A 23967-nucleotide genomic window follows, 5' to 3' on the forward strand; every position below is an offset into this window, starting at 1 on the left:
GACCCCATCAAAGCCATGGTGCCGGACTACAGGCCTGGCCCCCAGCTGGGCTCGGAGCTCCATGAAGGGCTGGGCAAAGGCTTCTAGATCACCAGTGGGGCCTCACTGCCTTACACTGTGCCAGTAATTCCTGCTCAAATTACTACATGCTTCACTTCTTTTCCCACTGGAGGCCAAGCCCTGGTCTAATAACTCTGTCTAATAACTTCTAGATGGAAAGGTAGCTGGAGGTGGACTGAGGGCAAAACTGTCAAAAGCCCAGAAATCTGCCTGTTAAACTGGGCAACAGAAATCCCAACTTCCACTGGCTCTGGGGTGATGTTTTCTTTCTTTCTTTTTTTCTTTTCTTTCTTTCTTTTTCCTTTTTTTTTTTTTTTTTTAAGTAGGCCTCACACCCAGTGTGGAGCCCAGTGTGGGGCTTGAACTCACTACTGTGAGATGAAGACATGAGCTGAGATCAAGAGTCGGACGCTTAACCGACTCAGCCAACAAGGCGCCCCGGGGGTGGTATTTTCAAATGCTCCTTTCCAGATGGAAAGTCAAAACAGAGAGTCTGTGAGCATCTTCTCACGAGAGCCCATCCGTTCTCCACTCTGGTTCTCTGGGCCTCTCCATCAGTTTTGTTTACTTTTCATTTCCAATAGTGGGTGAAATGTCTATAAACATTTTCTGAATGACTAAGTAAGTTGAACGAAAAGGAATGATCTGGATGTCAGGGGACGTGAGTGTTAGAACAAGGTCAGCTACTGACAGCAAGACTATGGACAAATCACTGCCTGACTGAGTCAGTTTCCTCATCTGATGAACTGGCAACATAGGCAGAATGGCTCAGAGTTTTCTTCTATGTGGGAAACACTCTGTCAGAACGTAGGTCACCTGGCGCTGTGGCCTCTGATTCTGCCTCCTATTCATCCCACCTCCAGGCACCCCTCCAGCCACCCAACTCCTTGTTGCTCCCTGAACATGTCAGGCCCACCTCAGGGCCTTTGCACTTGCTATCCCTGCTGTCTGGAGCACTCTTCCCCCATACATACTCCTGGCTCACCCCTTCACCTCTTTTAAGTCTTCACACAAATAGCACCTCCTCAAGGAGCCTCCCTGACCACCCAATCTAGAATTGTAACCTCCCCACCCTAGACCTGTCCTCTCCCGCTTCTCTGCTTATCAGTTTGCTTTGCACTCATCAACCTCTATATACTGTATATTTTACTCATTTATTTTGTCTACTATCTGTTCTATATACTGGAATGCAAACTCCATGAGGGCGTTTGCTTTGTTCACTGCTGCGAGTCCAGAATGCCAGCTTGTGCCTGGTGCTCAATAACATTCGTTGAATGAATGAATGATTCTCCGTCAAAAGCACACAGTCCCATGAACGGAGCCGTGAAATTACTGCCAAACCCCAAACAGCTCTTCCCTTATAGCTGTCAGGTCTTGGGGACACAGGTGATAGCCCTGCCTCTCCCTGAGTTTGTCTGCATGTCGTCGTCATCACTGGAACCAGGGTCAGCCACCTGGTGGAACCGGGGCCCCACCCAAGGCCTCACTTTTGTGAACCAGCGATTAGCCTTTAGAAAGGAGCCCAACACCAAGCCCAAGCCACAATCTTGCTAATTGCTCTCCGGGTGCTAAAAGCAGCAAGCTGGCTAAGTGCTCCAAGGAACATCTCCAAAGGACAGCTACGGAACAGCACAGCGCTGGGGCCTGCATTCCAGAAAGCACTGCTTTGAAGGCAGACGATGCAGATTTCCTTTCAAGTATTATCACTCACTGTCATGCCCATTATGGATTTTTCAATCCATAGCTCCCCGGGCAGTAGGTGCCCGCCAGGCAGAGCCGAGCTTCCACTCCCCACGCTGCAGGCGATTCTCCACCAGGGCTCAGGCCCCCAGTACCCACACGCACGCAAGACCTGCCTCGCTGCTCCGAGCATTGACTTCTCTGCAACGGGGGCCTCTCTTGTTTCTCTCTGGACCTCAGGGCGGGACACACAGGCTCTTCCACTCTCCCGACACCCTCCACTCAAGCAGCACTTTGCGAGTTCCACGGATGCTGGGCACCGGCTTCCAGAAGACAGGAAGGGGGCCGGAAGCCCCAGGGCGGGGACAGGCTCTGCTTCGCCAGGGCCAGTACTGCCCTTGCAGGCCAGACCTCTGGAAGCAATCGATGCTACAGCCGCTGTAAGAACCAGGAAACAGACAGAACTGGCAGAAAGGGGTGACGGGCCCTCTCTCGATACCCCAGGCAAATACAGCTTTGGGGGTAAAGAGAAGCCCTCTTTTCAAAGTCTGCTCCCTCTCAAAGTCATCTCATCTGACCCCACGGCTTCAAATACTGTCTACATTCTGAGAGAGAAGGCTCCAATGTATCTGCAGACAGACCATCTGCACCCAGCTGCCTCCCCATCGGGCCCTCCCGATGGCCAACAGACCCAACTCAGCTCCAGTCTTCGCACCCCCGAGCCTGCTCCCCACAGGTTAGAGGCAGCTCTGTGCTATAGTTGCTCCAGTCAAACCCTTGCAGTCATCCGTGACTTTTCTCTAACCACCCCATCCAATCTGTCAGCTGCTTCTGTTGGCTCCACCAGAAAAATCCATCAAGAACAGGCCTGCTTCTCGTCCCCTCCACTGCTGCTGTCCTTGTCACAGCCCCCTGGTCTTGCACCCAGGCTCCTGGCTCCCACCCTTGCCCTCCTCGAATATATGCACACACACAGCAGCTGCTAAAAGGTAGGTCGGGTCAGGCCCTCCTCTGACCTGCTGGCAGGTCCCTTCACACTCAGAGTAAAAGCCAAGTCCTTCCCATAACATAAGACTGTGCTGATCTGGTCCCCTCTTCCCTCTCTGACTTTATCACCTCTTACCACTCTCTACCCCAGCTCAGTCTCCTCTGATCGCATGGGCTCATCTCTGTTCTTCAAATGTACAAGGCAAACTCTTGCCTCAGGGGCTCCTGGATGTTGCTGACTCAGAGCCTGAGGATTCTCCAGGACGTGGTGGTCTGGAACCCCCATGTCCATCCAGGGAGCCCTCCTCCTTGGGCCTGAGCAAGCAGCCACCATGCCCACACCCTCATCTCTCAAGCAGTTTGCATCAGAGCTATTGGGTTTCTTATCCATCTCCCAACTAGCTCATGGTTGTCCAAGATCAAGGACTAGATCTTACCCATCTGTGTTTTCCCAGGCCCTGTTCAGAGTACGTATTCAAGCCATGTTTATGGATGGATAGATAGATGGATGGACGGATGGATGAACAAAAAAGCTAGGTTTTCATAACCTTTACACTGTTTGGTACATTTTCTCCTCTTTGTGCTTGACTGAACAGCAAGAAACCAAGGAATCTACTCTGTCTGTGTCCTCAGAAGCCTCACCAGCAGCCAGCCAGCCCATGTGCTGCCTCTAAGCGGGACCCATGCTGTTCTCCAACACAGCTGAGGGTGCGGCACGGGCGAGAGAACATTCTCCCTGCCTTGGGAATGGTGGGGCTGCCAAAAGTTCAGCCTTCCAGACATTATTTCCCAGGAAAGGAAGGAATCTTCCCACACCTCAGCATCCATTCAAGATGGACATGGAAGCTTTACAAGACTCTCACATGGTCCCAGAGCAAGGAACGGTCTACGGGAGGAGGCAAACCCAATCCCACTGGGCATGGCTACAGATGAGCCTGGTCTTATTCCAGTGGGCTCAGGCATCGACTCCATTTTACAGCTGACAAAACTGAGGCTCGGAGATATCACGGCCTGTTCTCCAGATAACATGCAGTGAATGGCAGATGAACCCAAGAACAATTTGGTTCCAAAGTGCAAGCTCATTCTACTGTCCTGGCTGTTTCCTGCTTTACCCTGACCTCTAGAAGGGGGTGAAAGACGAGCTAGGTGGCAGGCATGAGGGTGCAATGTGGGCACTGGCTCTAGGTGTACCTGTGCCTGAGGAAGGATAATGTCCCAGGTGACATGCCTTCTCTGGCCTTCCACAGCTTACTGAGTCACAAAGGGCTGCAGCGGCTCCAGGGGCTGCTGGAACATGGGTCAGGTAGAGGGTTTTTATGGGGATGGCCGGCTGCGTGCCTGTATCCCTGCAGTCTCAATGTTAATGGGGCTTGATTGGCAGGGCCCGGGCCAGTACTAGGGATTAGAAATTGCTTTGGATCAAAGTCAATCGAATTAATGGATGGGGATCACTGATTAAAGTAGTGAGTTCCAGAATCAGAGTCATTGAATTAGCAACTCGTAGATCTTCCATTCATTATAGAAGGCATCTAGGGAAAGTCCCTATCCAGTTCAGCCCATCTTCTGACACCAAAGAAATCCTCGGCAGGAAAAGAATGCTGCACCTAGGGTCTAGGGAACAAGCTAGTGTGGCTGGCCACCAGCAGGGCGTGTCTGTGAAGTGTCCTGCTCTGTCTTTTAAAAAATGCCTACTCGTATTGGACCTGCCTGTCTCTCCCTCTCTCTCTCTTTCATGTATGCGTGTATGTAGAGATACAGAGATATAAATAGTAATATAAGATACAAGCTTTAATACTGCTACCACTGATAAGACTGGAAGATATGGCATGTTGAGCCTATAGATTTGGGCACTCAAAATACACCACTTATGCCCCCTGGGACTATACAGTATTTCACTGATTTTTTTCCCCACATTTAACATTTAAACAGCTCAGGAATTGAAAGGAGTTTTACAATCAAGAGTGTGTCATAGTTTAATTGGTAGTGTTTTTTCTTTCTTAGTGGTGCATAAAATAATGGCACATCTTACAACTGATGGAATGTTAAATTGATGCAATCCAGTACACATACCAATTTGAGAAGTATGCTAATGGCATCTCTGGTAGAATTTGATTGGTCAAACTCTTGCTTGAGCACCTCCAGAGATGGGGAGCTCATTACCTCAATAATTAAAACTATGCAGAATTTCTTCTTGTGGCTTGGCTGGAATTCACCTCTCAAACATCTATGCAATGGACATTGTCCTGCTCTCTGGAACAATTCAGAATAAACATTTATTTGTCTTGCATGTAACCGATCCTCAAGTTACCTCCAAGTCCTCTCTTTAACTATTCTTTAGAGATCATTACTTCTCTCATTCATGTTTCCCAAACACCTACACTGTGCTGGGTCTTAACACTGGAGATACAGTCTGACCCTTAAAAACACCTTGTTACTGATCATCGCTTTATCGTGTGAGTTTCCTTCCTCTGAATGTGTCCACCTCCTAAGATCGGTGTCTATACTTCTGTCAATAGAGCCATGTGATGTTTGGCACATGTTCTATTCACAGACAAATGAAAGCTTTGTGTAGTTTTCACATAAGCCAGACGTCATTGCTGTTGATTTTAGTTTACTCTTTGGATTTTGGATTTTCTCCTATTTACCCTTTATCACACAATCAACACTGTCGCAGCCATTAAGAGGAAGGTCAAAAACACCCACAATCTCGCTGCCCTCCCACAGCAAGTGCTTCCCTTTTTTATTTTCATCCAGTCCCTGTCCGTATAAGACCTACTTTACACAGTTGTAATAAATATGGGGAAACAATTTTGCGTTCTGCTTTTCCACTGAAAATAATATCGTAAACATCTTTCTATATTACTAAATAATGCTATTATAATTTTAAATGACTGCATAAATCCATTAGGTAGATAGACCATAATTTTCATAGGCATCCCCCATTGTTGGACATTTTTACAGTTTCCAATTTTTCATCATTATAAATAACGCTGAAATCAACACTTTCACACATATAACTTTCTTCTTCTGTTGAATTACTTCCGTAGGATATATTCCCAGGAGAGGAGTTACTGGGTCAAACGACATGAGCATTTTATGACTCTTGATACATGTTGTCAAATTGGATTCCCAAAGGACTCATTTACATCACCACCAGCAACTGTGAGTGTGCCGTTTCTCTGTATCTGCTCCAGCACTATCTTTCCGCCTAAGGGTCTTCAAGCTAATTGACTAGGGATAAAGTGTCATTTCATTGTTTTAACTGACACTCCGTTGATTACCAGCAAGACTGAACAGCTCTCCTGAATATTTACTTGCTGACTCTATTTCCTCTGGTGTGAACTCCCGATATCTTTCTTACCACCCTGGCTGGGCTCATTATATAATATAAAGAATCAACCTTTCCTACCCTATCTGGCATAATATTATTCAACACTCTCCATTGTAGGTGGGTTTTGTTATGTAGAACTTTCACATTTGAATATAGCCAGATCAGCACATTGTTTCCTTTTGCTAGATCCTTAAAGTACAAAGCTTGGCACTGTGCTCCATTATCGTGAAATATTTATTTTGATCCAACAATCCCGGCTGCATGAAAGTATTTTATTCTTTTTTGCCAGCTGATGTCAAACTGCCTGGGCTCAAACCCACATTCTACCTCTTACTAGCTGTGTGGCCTCAAGCAAGTTACTTAACTTCTCTGTGCTTCCTCAGTAAAATGGGGATAATGGTTGTGCTTACTTCATAGGATTGCTGTGAGGCTTAAATGTTGACGCGTAAGGCACTTGGAAGAGTCCCTAGCACCTGGCAGGAGATGAAGCAATGTTATTCATCGTTACAATCATCAGTGTCCAATGTATTTGCTCTTCCTCCCTGCTCGGAATCCTCTGCAAAATTTCCAGCTGTCATCCCTAAGGCTTCATCTCCATCACTTAACACTGGAGATCTCAGTCCCTGGATCATGTGTTCATCAGGACTCTTGAGGTGAGCTTTTTCAATCAGTTACAATCACATCATGAATGTCTGCAGACAGGAATACCATACATATTTTTGTTTAAGCCATTGGCAAAGACAAGCTGTTCCACGTGTAGGGCATTTCTTCTATTTCAGCAGCTCAGATACCCATCCATAAGGAACGTGGGCAGTGTGGCATGAGCCCCGGGCTAGGTGTCCCCTTGTCCTGGCACCCTCTACAGTGCTAAAGAAGGTCCAGGCACATTCTGTGCTGGGCAATGGTCCCCATCTGCCATGGCTCCCTTGGCTCTAATCTGTCCCCTGTCCTTCTCACCATCCCTGAAGTACAAATCTCACAGTGTCACTTCCCTGCCTAGCACCCCTTGGAGATGGCCTCTCTCTGCAAATAAAGCCCAAACTCCTTCTTGTGGCCTCCCAGGCCCTGCTGGAGCTGGCCTCCAACCCTCGTCCAGCTCAGTTCCTGCTACTCCAGCTTCTCATATTCTACACTTCTGCCAGGCAAGATTTCTTACAGGTGCTCACTACACTTTCTTTCTTCTGACCTTTGATTTCATTCATTCATTCATTCATTCATTCACCAAATATTTATTGAGTGCCTAACACATCAGGACCTGTCCTGGGAGCTGAGGACTCTGCAGAGAAGAACACTAACCACGCAAAACAAAGAGGAAGACCCTCCCCCCTCCCCAAACTCGTAATCTAATAGGGGAGATAGACAATAAACAAACAAATAATCGTTATCATGTGTCAAGGGGTGACAGGGAGAAGGGGTGGTGGGGGTGCTGTGTTACATAGTATGGTCAGGAAAGGCCTCTCTGATGAGGGGACATCTGAGCAGAGGCCTGAAGCAAAGACAAGGCAGAAAGCTACGGGGCCTCCAGGGCACAGCGACAAAGGGAACAGAATGTATGGAGGCCCTGAGGCTGAAATGCTTGGCTTGCCTATTTCTCTGCCCTCTTCCACTCCACAAAACCACTCCCGGTAATGGAATTCATTACCAAACCCAATCTGCATTATTCCTAAAATATGGCTGGATAAAGGTCTTAAGGAAAGAGCAGGAAATGAAGAACTGGAAATGGCAGGTTGAAAAGTAGGGAAGCAAAGCCATCACCTATGAGACAGGGTCGCTGGCAGCAAGTGTCCTCATCAAGGTCAAGACTAGGAACTGCAGGCTTGGAAACACCCCAGCACCCTGACTCCACAGCGCCTCCTATGTGTGGGTTTGGAGGACCAACTGGGAGTTATTTTGGGAGGCAGCACAGAGTGGAGAGGTGTGCATGCCCCTTAGGTGCTGTATAAACTCAGGCGAGGTAACTAACCTCTCTGGGCCTGAACTTCCTTCTCCGTGAAATGAGGATCTTGGCAAGGCCTTGCTCTTGAGGTGGTGATGTCCGGGGTCTGCAAAGCTCCCACTGCATTGCTGGGCCCGTCACAGGCACTCAACACATGCTGGTTCCTTTGTTTTCTTCATCTCAGAGACCCTGGGTGTGTGCGGATCCTGTGGCTCGTGTGAGGATAGAGGACTGTGAAACAGCTTTCATGCAATGGGACCGGAAGGACAGGGATGCAATCTGTCCACCCCCAAACGGCCAAATCAGCCTCCCCCACCTAACCTGCTAGGTGTTTTCCCTCCTGCTGTTAAAATGTAATATCAATGGGTGCAAACCCTCAATTATCCACACTATTAAAGGGAGGAGCTGGAAAGAATAATCCAGAACAGTAGCTTCTCACCTCCAAATTATCAAACAATGGGAAGAGAGGAGATTGGAATATTCAATCTGATACTTCTGTGTGGAGGTGTTATCCTCGAGGCTGGGGGTGGGGGGAAGGTCCCCCCAAGGAAGAGGAAGTAGGAAGGCATATGTCCTCTCAAACGCCAGGGCAGAGGCCAGTGGAAGAAGTTCTGATGGGCTCACCTGACCCAGACCCATGGGAGGGAGGCAGATGTGAACATCCAGCTACAGTCTCTGCCAGAACAGTGGTTAAAGGCGGGCCCTCCCACCTCCCATCCAAACAGAGGAAACCACATTCCCGTCCCCACCAGTGCCTCAGGGGCCATTATGGGAGGGACTGGCAGCGGCAGGCAATGGCCCCCGGGTGAGCCATGTTTGGGTTTAATGGGCTCGCCCGCCTTGGGCACAGATATGGCAGGAAGGGTCAAGGCTGGGGCATCCTGCTGCCTCCCTCGAAAAGGGCGTTTATCAACTGAAGACCTGTGTTAATAGGTGTTAAATAGAGTTCAATGCAGAAAATTGAGAAGTAATGAGACTCGGAGCCAAGAGAATAAATTAAGAGGTGATCACATGGCTGAGGGAGCCACCACCTGAATGTTGAGAAGGAAGAGCTTGGACCATCAGAGAGCCCTGGGTCGGGGAAGAGGTCAAAAGGACGAGCCACTGCACAGGAGGCTGAGGCGTGGTCAAAAGCAATTAAGGAATTACCATATTTCATCGGTTCTAGGGCACGCATTTTTCCATTTTTTAGTATCTTTGAAATTGAGATGTGTTTTGTAATCAATAGCATGTCATACTTCAATTGGCAACATGTTTTTCTTTCTCTGTGGTACATCAAATTGAGCTATATCTTCTAACAGGGTATCTCAGATTCAACGGAATACGGTCCCAGATACCTTGAGCGAATCTCTTTCCTTGTTGGGGTCTTTTACATGGGCGAGATGAGCACCTGTTGTCGACTCCATCTTATTTAATCATTGTTTATTGAGCATCCACCACATGTCGGACCCTGGGCTAGACACAGCTGTCAACGGTGATCACAACAGTCCCCATTTCTGCTCTCTGAGTGCATTAGGAATGCCCAACAGGCGTTGTTTGTGCCCGGTGAGAATCGCATGGAGGAGGGGTTATCAGTGTCTTCCTATGACAGGGGCGGTCACCACCGCCCCCCCCCCAAAGGTTACTAGCCGGCTGGGCTAGGAGCCGATTCTCCCTCCCAGACCTGAGCCTGCAGCCTCAGTGCTCCCCATTGCTCCCCTGCGTGTCCCAGCCATCCAGAAGCACACATGGGCGTGGAGAAGGTAAAGGAGGAACAGGAAAGGTACGAGCGATGCGTGGGATGGGGGGAGATGGCCCCAGGGCTGAGAGGCAATGTCTGCACCACCGGCAGCCTGTGGGTTTGGGTTAAGCAGAGACTGGGAGGAGAACAAAAAAAGAACAAAGTGGTGGTGCAGGGGGGAAGTGGGTGGAGGAGTCTGAGGAATGTAGGGGAGACAGAGACTGGAAAGAGTCCAGTGGGGTCACAGGAGGAAGGGGATGGAGGTAAGTTTGATGTCCAGGGCTTTCATGACTGGAGGGGGTTTGCTCTCCATCCTGGAAGCAATCGGAAGGTTTAAGTGAGAGCTCCCCTGAGATCCTTGCACCCCAGCATCTAACGATTTTCTGAATCTTTTGTTGGACCAAGAGTGACTACAGACTCTTAAGAGGAAGGCTCTGGGGCAAGGCCCCCTTGTGCAGTCGTTCAGGCTGAGTACAAAAAGTGAGTGCAGGGGTCCTTCGGTGGCTCAGTCAGTTAAGCGTCTGACTTCGGCTCAGGTCATGATCTCACAGTTCATGGGTTCAGGCCCCGTGTCAGGTTCTGCGCTGACAGCTCAGAGCCTGTAGACTTATTCAGATTCTGTGTCTCCCTCTCTCTCTCTGCCCCCTCCCCCTCTTGTGCTCTCTCTCTCTCTCTCTTTAAAAAAAAAAAAAAAAACAGTGAGTGCAAAAGGGTGCCCAGACAGAGGGGTGATGAGAATCAAAATCCAGCCTCTCCTCTATCCACTAAGCCATATGCTCACAGGGCAGTGTGCCCTCAGGGTGGACACTTGTGCTAATTTGCACAGAAGCCCTATATGGACTAGCAGGGATCCAGATTAGCAGAGACAAGCATTAGCTACCAGGGCAATGTCCCTGTTGCGTGCCACACCTGGGACTCAGGTATCATGGTAACAGAAGAAACAAAAAATAGGCGGCCTTCCTTGCTCTTAAAGACCCACAAGGCTTGACCAAAGGTTTTGTTGGGAAATAATTTTTTCACGCCCACAAAACACACCAGGCCCTATTATAAGAGCTGCCTTTCACTGAGTGCCAACTGTGTGCCAAATGTTATGCTAGGTGCTTTCCAGACCTTTTCACTAATGCTCACGCTCCTCTTGAAAGGAAGAGTGGGTTATCCCATTTTCCATTGGAGGGAGCTGAGAGGTTCGGTGTCTTGCCCGAAGTCACACAGTGGGGACAAGGCAATGATCTCCAGAGACCCTACCAGGCAGGAGAGCAATTTTCTCCATACAGTAGAGGAGTTGGTATTTATTGAATAGAGACTCTGTGCCAGGCATTTTATATACATTAACTCTTTTAGTCCTCATTACAATCCCTTGAGGGGGCATTACGGATTCTCTTTGGCAAAAAAATCAGCTCAGGGAGGTTGGGAGACTTGCCTAAGTTCTCATAGGTAACCAGCATTTGAACCCACCACTTTCTCACCCCTGTTCCTTTGCCCTTCCCCCTTCCAAGAGTCTTAGGTCCCAGAGCTCTTTAAAGGTGGGGGCTCCTTATGCATGCATATTCCTCGAAGCCTACCTTGAGACCTGGCATAGAGCATCTGGGGCAAATATTTGTTGAATGCATGATGAATGAATGAATGAATGAATGAATGAAGGCAGAGAACTAAAGTGGATGTCCACCTTACCTGCAGGTAGTCTGGCCACCTGAAAAGGCTCCTTCCCCTTCATCACCGTGTCTTCTAACACACTGACGTGAGGAGGGTCAGGGCACTAGAGTTTGGTATGATATCATCGTCAAATTATGTTAATGCTCTTCCCCAAAGGGGGGAAATATCACTGTGCATGATGAACTGTTTGTGGAATTATTGAGGACGTGATATGAAATTCATCCTGATTCCCCACTTATTGAGACGTGCTGCCCAATTTGTCTCAAATGTCACATCTCTATGTATTAATTTGCTACTCCACAGTACTGATTAAAAGGAATGTTCTCCAACTCCCAAGGCAGAGCCATCAGAAATGGAGCAGGTTCACTCAGGAAGCACCATCCCTCCTGGGCAGAGGAAATGGACATTCATTGCCTCCCACCCTAGAGGAGGCCTCACCAGGCCTGCTGTTCTGGCCCAGAGCAGGCTGAATGGTGCAAATTGCATGTATATATATATATATATATATATATATATATATATATATACACACACACACACACACACACACACACACACACACACACACCACACACACACACACACACAGTTGAATAGCTTCCATTAGCCCAATTTTGAAATGTCTGCATAATGTCCCAGAATTGGGAAACCCTTTCAGAATGAGGAAATTGTCCGAGAGGTAGAGACTGGGAGATGGGGAATCAGCAGGCCTAATTATAGGAAGGAATAAAATGAGGAGGGCCCATTTCTGGACCCCAGTTTCCCTGTGTGCACAGTGTCATGTTTACCTTCAACCCTGCTCCACCTCCAAAAGCCACGGAAGCACGCCCTGGCCCGAAGTTTGCTGCAAACCCGCCTCTCCTCGTCTAGCACCCAAGGGAGCTCCATCTTTGTTCTTCTGTCCCCTACAGACGTGTCTATCTGACCCCCAGGGGTGACACTGCTGACCTTCCACTGGCAGCAAAAGCACACGAAGGTGTTCTTTCAGAAGTGACACTGTATTGAGTGCGTCCTCCTCCTCCCCTGTTCTGGTGCCCTTTGGGAGTACAGGTGGATGGGGGCAGAGGGGGGGAAACCGTGGTTGTGAAGGTGAGGCTCGGTTGAAAAATCAGCAACTGCACACAGTAGGCACTCAGTAAATATTAGCTCAGTGAATGAAAGAATCTCTACCATCAACTTTATGGGTGATGTCAGCCCCTCTGGGATCATTCTTTCAGGTGGACTAGTGGTTTGTGGGTGGGCTTCAGGGCATGTGAATTAGATGAAAGGAAATACAGGGAAGTGGTGTGTGTGTGTGTATGTGCGCAGGTATGTGTGCACACATGTGCATGTGTGAGCATGCATGTGTACACGTGTGTGTGCACGTGTGTCCGCAAAGACAGTTACAGCTTTCAAGTTCATGAGTCCAATCCCCAATGTATAGAGCCTGCTGGACGTGTTATGAGCATATTTAGTTCTAGAGCCAACCTTCTCTGATGGAAAGAGCAGAGGTCATGAAAAGGCTAAGCTCCCGACCTTGACCTGGACAGTTCTGGTCCGCCTGGTGGCAGGACCTGAGGCCTCATCCCTGTCCAGTGGGTGCCCTCACAGGCAGTCCTGGTGCTCACGGTGATGGACAACTCCGCCCCTTTCCCAGAGAGGCCACGGTCTGTTTGTAGACTAGACACAGCATGAGGGTTTTAGGCAAACTCAGGAGCCAGGGGACTGAGGCAGAGCTGGGGCTGTGACCTCTGGTGATGACATTATCTTTTCTTCCATCTCCTGAAATAGTCCCAGGCAAGTGAGGTTAGCATGAGGGTGACTTCGTTAATCCACTGATATTTATCGAGCAGGGATAATTTGCCAGGCCCTGTCCTGAACACATCGTGGGACTTGTGCATTCTCTTCCTTAGTCTTCACAGCTCTGTGAAGCATATTCTTATCCTGATTTTACAGATGTGGAGGTCAGAGCTCAGAGAAATGAAATTACTTGGCCAAGGTCTCACAGCAAGTGAATGGCAGAGATGGGATTTGATTCCAGATATGGGTGAATCCAGAATCTGAGGTCTCAATCATTGTACTATGCCATTGTACTATGCCTTTCCCCTTAATGGTTACCAGGGAATTTGCAAAAATAAGGGTCCTTCATCCTTCTAGAATCTGTGGAGAGGCCTGATTTTTAAGGAAGCCTCCTATGTTTTGATAGTGAAATCCCACGATGACAGATTTAGCTAAGCAGAAATAAATACCAGTTTTCAGATCTTGATGATTAAATAGATCTGATCGACTAAGACTTAGCACTCAGGGATGGGCTTTCCTTCGCCAAAGTGTCAGACGGACTGCTCGAGATTAATGGTCCTAAAACGCAAAGGTGCAACGAAGATCAGGCATTTAAAACCTGCAGAGACTCATCTAATTGACATTTCTGATCGGCTTATAATAACTCCTGTTTACCTGCTGAGGAGTCTGGAATAGACAGAAACATCTCCACACAGTCTTTGCGAGTTGTGTGTGGAGAAGGCGAGAAGTCTGGCAGCTAGGCTGGGAGAAATAATACCTGAAAACAAGGCCGAAATATCAGGGAGAGAATCACCGGGGGCAAACTGAGAAGTGACAGCTTGCACATACTCGAAGAGGGAGAATGAAGGACAGACAGGCAGAGCACCGGTGGGGCAGGGACGGAAACCGTCGCAGAAACTAAGACAAACACAACTGAATTCCAGCGGGATTTGAGAGTGCAATGTAAAAATAAAACTCTAAAAGAATAAGATGAACATCTGTATGAATATTTATCTGATTGTGGCATAGGAGAGGCCTTTCTAAGCATGACACCAAAGGTAGATCATAAAAGTAAAAATTTTTTAATTTAAAACTGGTGGCATAAAAACTAAAGCTCCTGCACATCAAAAGGAAACGCATAACTTTAATATCTTTAATATGCAAAAACCACTTACAAAAAAGATAAGAAAAAATACTAGCACCTCAACAGAAAAATGGGCAGAGGCGGGACAGGCAATTTACAAAATGCTCTACGAAAGGCCAGTAAGTGATGACAGGGGCTCAACCTTCCCTATCATCAAAGAGATGCAAATTATAACAACAAATGAGATTTCATTTTTCACCCATTTTAACCAATGAAACTGACTTAAAACTCACCAATGTGCAACGTAGGGGGCAGAGGGATAGACCCACATGTGCTGTTGGTGGAGGTGTATATCAGTATAACCTCTCTAAGAACACCGAAATTATGTATTAAAATGTAAAATCTACCCACTCTTTGACCCAGCAATTGCACTTCCAAGAATTTATTCTGAGAAGATAATTAGATGAGGGTTTAAGTTGTATGTACAAGAATGTTCTTCACCTAAGTGTCCACAGAAGGCTACTGGTTAAATAATTGTGATACATGCAAACCACAATGGCTCCCTCGCTGATACTCATTAAGAAGGACAAACAAAGCAGGGCTACTTTTATTACCATAGAAAAACTCTGTCCTCGTTAACCAGATTACAGAACTGAGCACATAGCATAATTCCCGATATGGATGGATCTGCATTTATGTGCAGGTGCCCATGTGCATGTACAGAGAGCTGTTTAAATGTACACTCACTGGAATGGCAGAGGTGAGGCTGGACCCTCTGCAGCGGGTGGGCAGAGCAGGATGGGGTGGGGGCAGATCTGGAGGTCAGGAGGAGGGGGAAGTGAATGGGGTGAGGACTCCTGGGGACTCTGTGCCGAGAAAGGGTTACTAGAGCCAGCAAATGAATATACAGGACACTCTGTTAAATGTGCCTTTCAGATGAACAATGGGTAAGTTTTTAGTATAAGTATATCCCGTGGAATATTTGGGATATACTTACACTTTAAAATATTCAAGTTTTTAAATCTGAATAATTTAAAATTCAAATTAACTGGGCATCCTGTAGTTTATCTGGCAGCCCTAGCTTAGAGGCTCTGGACATATCTCTTGTGGCCTCCCCCGGGAAGACCCTGACACCAGCCTGGAGGCACACTGGAGCTGAGGCAGGCTTCCCGTGTCCTTCCCTGCCTCTGACTTAGCTCCAGTTTGCCTGCCCATGAAATGGAGTCACCAATCTCTGCCCTACTCCAGGAGTTTGGCAGGGAGTGCAGCACAGAAGGGTATAGTCTTTAGTGCCAGAGAAGCCACGTAAAAACTTCTGGCCATCAGGTAGCCTTAAGCTGAACACAAAACTCTCAAGTCGCGCGCGGCTCATACATCTGTAAGATAGAGATAGCGATGTCGGTCCGCAGGGCCACCGTGGGGATTAAGTGAGATAATGTATGTAAAGTGCCTGGCATACGGTCAGCACTCAATACAAGTTGATCCCCTTCCCTCTGGTCCGTGGCCACAGCCCACACTCTCGTCCCCGGGGACTACAAATCAAGCATCTCCTGTCATCCCAGGGGTTAGACGATTGGCCTTTTTGATCTTTCCCTTGAAGCGGCAGCTGCTGTGGACTGACACTCTTCACCTGACTTCACCTTTCTCCAAAGACCCCCACAGCGGTTCGATTCCTTATCTGTATGTTTCACTCTCCCGATGCGGTGGAGGAGGCAAACTCGCTTTGATAGCAGACTTTCGGGGACATCAGCCAAAGGGAGCTGCTGAGAGCAGGGCTCCGATGTTTGATGTTTTCTTTTAAACGGATGCAGCACTGTCTTGACTAGAGAATGTAAGGGGGCCGTCCTGGCTGGGGACAGTCCGGGCTGGTAGGGGGGCCTCCTCTGCTGGAGCCTGTCTGTCTGTCTACGACTGTCTGGCGCAAATGACTGAGGCAGACTCCGCGATGGAGGGAGGGGCTGACCTCTCTCCCAGAGAGCCAGATCTCCACAGTCTTTCTGACTACTGGATCTCCCAAGCCCCCTCTAGTGAGGCCCGGGTAGTTCCAAAAATTCTGCCCAAGGTCAGTGAGTCAGTTATAGGCCTAAGAAGCTAGTGTTTATCCGTCAACCCCCAAATGTGGGATTATCTGGTATCTTGTTGATAAGCCCGGTGACAGACAGGCCCAGGCCACTGTGGTGAATGCATGCAGCACGTGGTTTATTCCCAGCAGAGGCTGCCCCTACTGGCTCCTCCCACCCTCCCCACTTTTTGCCCCCCAACCCCAACTTTAGGTGTTCCACAAATCGGTGCAGTTCACGCTCTTCCAAATGCACCCCCATGGTCCAGTCCCTAGGCCAGATCAGTGAGGTTTGGTGAGAGCCCCAGCCTTGGCCTCTCTGTGGGTGGCTCCCTTGTTAGCACACGCATCTATGGGCCACTCTGCCAGGCAGCACAAAGACAGCAGCCACACAGACTGGAGTCAGCAGAAACCCTGCATGGGTGACCGCATGGGGGCTCACTCAGCCACAGCCACCTGTTTGCACTGGTTCAGGGTTTGCCTGGGCCTCGCCTGCAAGGTTTTGTCTTCTTACCACCAATGTCACTGTTATGTGGCTGAGCTAGGGCAGGCCCTTCCTCTGGCCCACTGGTCCTGCAGCATTCTCATGTCTGCACTGCCTCCTCTGTGCCAGGCAGGTAGAAGGAGGGACCCACCAGCCTCTACTCTTTTTCACTATTGTATGGCCTCTTTTGAATCACAGACCCTTGGTGAATCTGATGGAAGCTTTAGTTCAGCTCCTTCCGGTAGAATTTCCGGCAATGACAGAAATGTTCTCTACCTGTGTTGTCCACTGTGGTGGCCACCATGTGGCTATTGAACACTTGATATGAAGCTAGTGTGAGTGAGAAAATGAACTGTAAATTTTATTTAAGTTTGACTAATTTAAATGTAAATATTCCCCTGTGGCAAATGGCTACTACGCTGGATAGCGCAGCCCCAGACCGAGGGTCAACAAACGTTTTCTGTAAAGGGCCAGGGACTAAATATTTTAGATTTTGTAGGCCACATGATCTCTGCAGCAGTAGCCTGACTCTTAAGTTGTAGTACCTGCCAGGAGTCATATGTAGTACATCAACAAATGGGCTTAGCTGCATTCTAATAAAACTTTATTTACAAAAACAAGCCATGGGCTGGATTTAGCCAGGGGACCATAGTTTGTTGATCTCTATTCTAGACCTTTTCTTAAAAAAATACACATATCCATTACATTCAGAATGTTGGCCCTAATTTCAAGGGTAGACCCTCCATGTCCAGGCTACGTACAACTTCTGATTTAAAAGGCCTCAGCGAATATAACCTCAGATCTGCTCTATGTGGTGGAAAAGTGCTTGGCATTGTTCTGCAGAGGGGACAATGTGGTTAGGAATCAATAGGACACTTTTTCCCTAAAGCCTTATGAAAATCCAGGCTTCAGCTAAATATCTACAATGACTGCTGAGTGAGGACATCGTGAGGGCCCAGCCAGGTCCCCCTGGGTCAGTCCTTCCCAGCATCTCTGAAGGCATCAACTCTGGTGTCACTGACTCATTCCACCACCGTCCCCAAACACAGCCAGTCTCCCCAAGGCTAGTATGTCATAGAAGGAACTCATGACCAGAGATACTGTAAGGAGTTTCTGAAGAGGCCTCTTCTGAAGAGGCTGTAACTCAGACTTTGAGAGAATTCCTTTGGGTTCAGGGACAAAGATTCAGGGCGAAGATGTAGCTAGAATGACCAAGATTACAGGCTTGATATTGGGAGAAACTGATCGTTGTTTTTTGTTTTTGCTTTTGTTTTTGTTTTGTTTTTCTAAAGAAACTGGATTATCTCAAGAGTCCTTTAGAGATACTTCAGTCTTTTGTCAGGAGCCCTCAGCTAAAGGAGACTGTGGTTATGTCAGGAGCCCTCAGTTAAAGTGATCTGGAATTATGTCAGAAGCCCTCAGTTAAAGGCATGCAGAACTTTCTACAGAGCCTCTCAGGAACCTTTGGTTAAGACTAATTGAGACCTTTCTCAGCAGTCCTCAAATGCTGAGGTTGAAGCATCAGACTCTGTCCCTCACACCCCTACTACCAGGGGTGGGCTTTGCCAAGGAGGTAGGACTTGCCCTTTTTCCACGGTGTATTTCTAGCCAGGACAAAGGTGATATCTATTTCCATATTGCTATAGCTTCATTCAAGAAAGCATCACCTATTCTTTAAGTTCTCGGAGGTAAGGGAAAGAAAGTTTTTGAATAACTGGCATGCTTTACTAGGGTGTTATGTCATTACTGCTATTAATTATCATTAGCAGTCTTAAAATATGCCTATTAATGATCTCAACACAAAATAGCAGTGTGGTCTTAGCCAAGAGCAGCATAATTACCTATTAATGAGATGTAAATTTCCTAGGGAAATGACAGAGATCTAGAAGTTCCACCTTCTGAACTAATATAATAAACTTAATAATAATAATAGTGTATAATCTGGAGATATTAGTGTTAATTTGAATGCCAACACCATATTTAAACAAGCCGAGAGAAGTGGAAATTATTTGCATAACTCAAACCAAGAAACCCTAATCTGTGCTATTAAGGAAAAATTGTTCTTTTCTGAATGATATAAAACTGACTCTTTGCAGTCCCTATATGGAGCAGAATTTTTTTCCTGCTACTTATTTTTTTAATTTCTTTTCCTTAGGTTTTCTCTCTCTCTTACTTCTAAAACCAAGCAGAGGTAACTTGGACAATTAAGTCCAATAGAAAACAGAATTAAAAAAAGAAAAACACAACAAAATGCATTTAGGGGACAGAGAAATAGATGCTACCAGGCCCTCAAGATGAATTACCACACCTGAGCCCTGATTTCAATTTTCAGTTTCCTGGGAACATGGCACAGACAATTTAGGTAACCGAGTTACTGGATAGTAGGCAGCCTTGTGGAAGGCGGGAGCTCTGAGTCTGAAGCATCCCTTGCCCGCAGCTGAGAGCAGCCTGGCCCCGCCTACGGCTATTCCGACCTGACGCATCAGGTCCCCATGGTGGGGGCCATGAGGCACCTACCTTCGTAGCTGGCATGGAAGCCCTGAGCGCTGACCGCGTAGTCACTGATGAGGCGCAGAGAGAGGGTGGTGGCCACACTGACGATGGTGGCTGGGAGCTGAAAGCCTGTGAGCCTGGAAGACAAAGAGGCGTGATTTAGGGAGAATGACCCCCTTGGGAAGTGAGCGTCCGTTATGCATTTATTGAGTGCTTGCTGGATGCACAATGCTGATTTAGGCACAGGGAGGGATATGAAAGAAGCCTAACATTGGGCATAAGCGAGAAGTCCAAAGACAAAGAGGTGATGGAGCAGAGGTGACGGCAACCAGCAGTCTCCTGACACAGACACGTGGGAGGCCACTTTCCGGAAGCCACGGGCCATCCTGCAACCTGGAGGACCTGTCTCAGTTAGGTCTCTTACTCCTTTCTTCTCTTTGGGTGTCTTCTCCTGTCCCTTCCCTTTCTGGCTCTGGGTAGACTTCACCACAAAGTTACAACTAGTAATTGTCAACAGACAACATTTATTGCATACTGAGGAAAATATACTCAACTACAATTAGCAGAAGGTGGATGCTTCTCATCACAGACTTTATTCTTTAAAAGGAATAAGTCTACCGCTTTTATAGAAATAAGTGCTTATTATTTTTAAAGGATGAAAGCAAAAAGTAAAAAACCCAACGCAATCTAGAAATAACCATTCTTGACAGTTGATGTACAAATAGATGGAGGGATCAATAGATGGGACCATCATCAATGAAATAATTTCATACAAATGGGACCGTACTATAGATGCTTTTAAAATTAAAATGCTTAAAAAATTTTTTTTTCCATGAGTTCAGTGAAGAAAAAGAAACAGAGGTGAAATGGAAGGAATTGTTGAACCTGAGATAATATGTTTTCAGCACCAAAGAATCATTTGTAAAAGATTCTTCTAGTGTTAAAAAAAAAATAAAATAATGAAGCCTTCAGTGAACGCTTGGGAACATATTTTAGGAGAGAAGGTGTCCACGGCTGGGAACCCACAGGTGACCTGAGTACACACAGGATGTAGTGAGATGGCCAGTCCCCTGTCTGCCTCTGTCCTTTATCTCCTATCTGAGGCCCACCCTTCCTTCCTGCACCCCTGACAGGGCTCTGGGAAGGAATTCAAGGTTTACCTTTACCTTGATTTTCAAATAGTTTGGGATACCTGTGGTGCTCCTGGATCCCGCTCTATACCTCCCATTGTCATATAATATCTGGATGCCGACATGTCCCTTAGAATCATGAGCACTGAGTTCAGACAAGTTGAATCAGGTATATGTTAATGCCCACCATGAAAAGCCTTTTGCTAGATGAAGCCCTTGCCCTTCCCACCATCCTAATCTTACAGGATTCCTATTAATTCAAAATAAACCCAAGGAACAGAGAAGGAAAGTGATCGAGCTATGACGACCAAATAAGTTTCAAGATCATGTTCTCTTCCAGTATAAGAGCTCCCAGCAAAAGATGCCTATATTACCCCATATTCTCTCCTCTCCCTGTCCCTGACTTTCTGTCTCCATTTCCCTGACTTTCCAACATGGGTCAGAAATTTATATGTAGGGGCACCTAGGTGTCCAGGTCGGTCCAGCATCCAACTTTCGCTCAGGTCATGATCTTGTGGTCCATGAGTTCAAGCCCTGCGTTGGGCTCTGTGCTGACAGTTTGGAGCCTGGAGCCTGCTTCGAATTCTGCCTCTCTCTCTCTGCCTCTCTCTCTCTGCCTCTCTCTCTCTGCCCCTCCCCCACTCACTCTCTGTCTCCCTCTCTCTCTTTCAGAATAATAAACATTAAAAAAAGAAATTTATATGTAAAATACTGAAACCATACATATTAGAAAAAAACCTATTTTTTTTTATCATCTTATGCTGGGGAAGGTCTTTCTAAGAGTGACATGTTTAGAGGATTCATTTGGGTCCTACCTTCTACCATCATTCTTCTAGGGAGCTGTCACTACGTGGGGTACCCTATGCAGTCACTAGCCACAGAACCGGGCAAATGACCAATCATGGCATAGCCCTCATCTTCACGGACTGGTTCAAGGCATGGAGAAGAAGGAGGAAACAAAACCCAAGCAGGGTCATTCTGAATCCTTCCGTGGGGTAGGATATACAGATTCCGAGTCTTTTAGTTTTGGATTGTAAACCATTAGAATGTAAGCTTGGGACTGTCAGCCATCTTTTTAACATTACCCAGAGCCTAGCTGCTTTACAAAATGATATCCCACACAGATACAGACAAAGCTGAAAGTAAAAGAAGAGAGACAGAACCCTGATGGTACATTGTTGAGATCCCTGATCTCGCCATGCAGAGACATCTACCTCTGCAGTACCTGGTTACACGAGCCAACATTCATCCTCTATTTGCTTGCTTCCTTCCTTCTATCCATCCATCCATCCTTCCTTTTTTTTTGTTGTTCTCAAGCTAGTCTGATTTGGGTTCTACCTCTTGCAATCTATTGCTGACGGACACAGCATGAAGCCCCAGAAGCATTAAGGAAAAGATCGGTTGATTTAATTATGTGAAAATTAAAAACATGTAGCAAAGCAAAATAAACTAAATAAATAAAATAAAATAAAAAATAAAGAAAAAAATACAAACTGGAAAGAATTCATAATCTATAAATAACACTTACAAATCAACCTGAAAAAGATGAACAAGTATAAAGGAAAATGACAAAGGATTAAATAAACAAAAACAGAAAAGTGATCCACATACTTAATACTAAAAATATGGAAACCAGGGGCACCTGGGTGGCTCAGTTGGTTGCACCTCCGACTCTTGATTTCAGCTCAGGTCATGATCTCACCATTTTGAGATTGAACCCCTCATAGGGCTCTGTGCTGGGCATGGAGACTGCTTAAAATTCTTTCTCTCCCTCTCCCTCAGTCCCTCCCCTGCTCCCTCTCTCTCTCTCTCTCTCTCTCTCTCTCTCTCACACACACACACACACACAACAAATGAAAAACAATACGGAAACTAAATCCACAAGACTCATTTTTCACCTTTCAGATTGACGAATATCCAGAATTGGCAAAGGTTACAGAAAACAGATCCTGTGGCTATCAAAAGGATGATAAGGAAATACTGCAAATCATACACACACATTTGACAAATTCGATGAAATGGACCAGTTCCTTGAAAAGCGCCAACGACTGTAAGTTTCCCAGTATGAAATAGATCATTTGAAAAGCCTTATCACTATTAAGGAAATTGAACTAGTAATTTAAAAAATCCCCAAAAAAGATACACACCAGCCCAGATGGTTTCACTAGAGAATTCTACCAAGCATATAAAGAAGAATTAACACCAATTCTACACAACCTCTTCCAAAAAATAGAGAAAAGAAGGAACACTTCCAAACTCATTTTATAAGATCAGTATCACCCTGATACCAAAACCAAGAGAGTACAAATCAAGAAACTAAAGACCAATATCCCACATGAATATAATCACAAAAATCCTTAAAAATTATTAGCAAACAGAATTCAGCAATATATAAAATTAATTATATACCATAACCAAGTGGAGTTTATTCCAAGGATGTAAGGCTAGTTTAATATTTGAAAATCAGGGCCACCTGGCTGCCTTAGTAGGTTAAGCATCCAACCGTGATTTCAGCTCAGGTCATGATCCCAGGGTCATGAGATCGAGCCCCATGTAGGGCTCTGCACGGACAGACAGGAAACTGCTTCGGATTCTCTCTCTCTCTCTCTGCCCTTTCCCTGTTCTCTCTCTCTTTCTCTCTCTCCCTCTCTCAAAATAAATAAATAAACATTTACAAATATATTTGTGGGTGCCTGGATGGCTCAGTTGGTTGGGTGTCCGACTTCGGCTCAGGTCATGATCTTGCGGTCCATGAGTTTGAGCCCAGCATCGGGTTCTGTGCTGACAGCTCAGAGCCTGGAGCCTGCTTCAGATTTTGTGCCCCACTTCTCTCTGCCCCTCCCCCACTCATGCTCTGTTTCCCTCTGTCTCTCAAAGACAAATAAATGTTAAAAAAAAATTTTTAAATATATTTGAAAATCATTGTAATTCACCATGTTAACAGGCCAAAAATCGAAAAATCACATGACCATATAAGCTGATGTAGAAAAACCACTTGACAAAATTCAATACTCATTCCTGATGGAAAACACAAACTTTCAGAAAACTAAGGATAGAGGGAAATTTCCTGAACTTGATAAAGAACATCTACAAAAATCCTACAGCTAATCTCACACCTAATGGCCAAAGACTGAATGCTTTTCCCCGAGGACTGACAGTGAGTCAAAGATCTAACAAGCCAGTTGAAAAAGCAGCAAAAGACACAAAGAGACAGCTTACTAAAGCAGATATAAGAATGACAAGCAAGGGGCACATAGGTGTCTCAGTCAGGTAAGTGTCCCACTCTTAATTTTGGTTCAAGTCATGATCTTGTGATCACGTTCGATCCTTGTTCGAAGGATCGATCCATGTTCGATCCAAGGCTCATGTTCAAGCCTTGCTTGGGGCTCTGCACTGACAGTGCAGAGCCTGCTTGGGATTCTCTGTCTCCCTCTCTATCTCTGCCCTTCCCTCATTCATGTTCTCTCTCTCTCTCATATAAATAAATAAATGAACAAACAAACATTTTAAAAATAATGGCAAACAAGCATATGAGAAATGTTCGACATCGCTGGCCATTCGGGAACTGCAAAGTGAGACCATGGTGAAATGC

At 46.5% G+C, this 23967-nt stretch overlaps 1 protein-coding gene across 9 annotated transcripts in view; it reads right to left on the reverse strand.

Moving 5' to 3' along the window:
- The window catches only part of CSMD2 (CUB and Sushi multiple domains 2), a 610060-nt gene that overhangs the window by 483447 nt on the left and 102646 nt on the right, over positions 1–23967 (reverse strand). For all 9 annotated transcript variants that reach the window (XM_045476609.1, XM_045476606.1, XM_045476605.1 and 6 more), the window contains exon 3: positions 19270–19382. In XM_045476609.1, the coding sequence (XP_045332565.1) occupies positions 19270–19382 (113 nt within the window). The remainder of the gene's footprint in view (positions 1–19269; positions 19383–23967) is intronic.

This window comes from Leopardus geoffroyi, chromosome C1 (genome assembly GCF_018350155.1).
Source record: "Leopardus geoffroyi isolate Oge1 chromosome C1, O.geoffroyi_Oge1_pat1.0, whole genome shotgun sequence".
NCBI lineage: Eukaryota > Metazoa > Chordata > Mammalia > Carnivora > Felidae > Leopardus > Leopardus geoffroyi.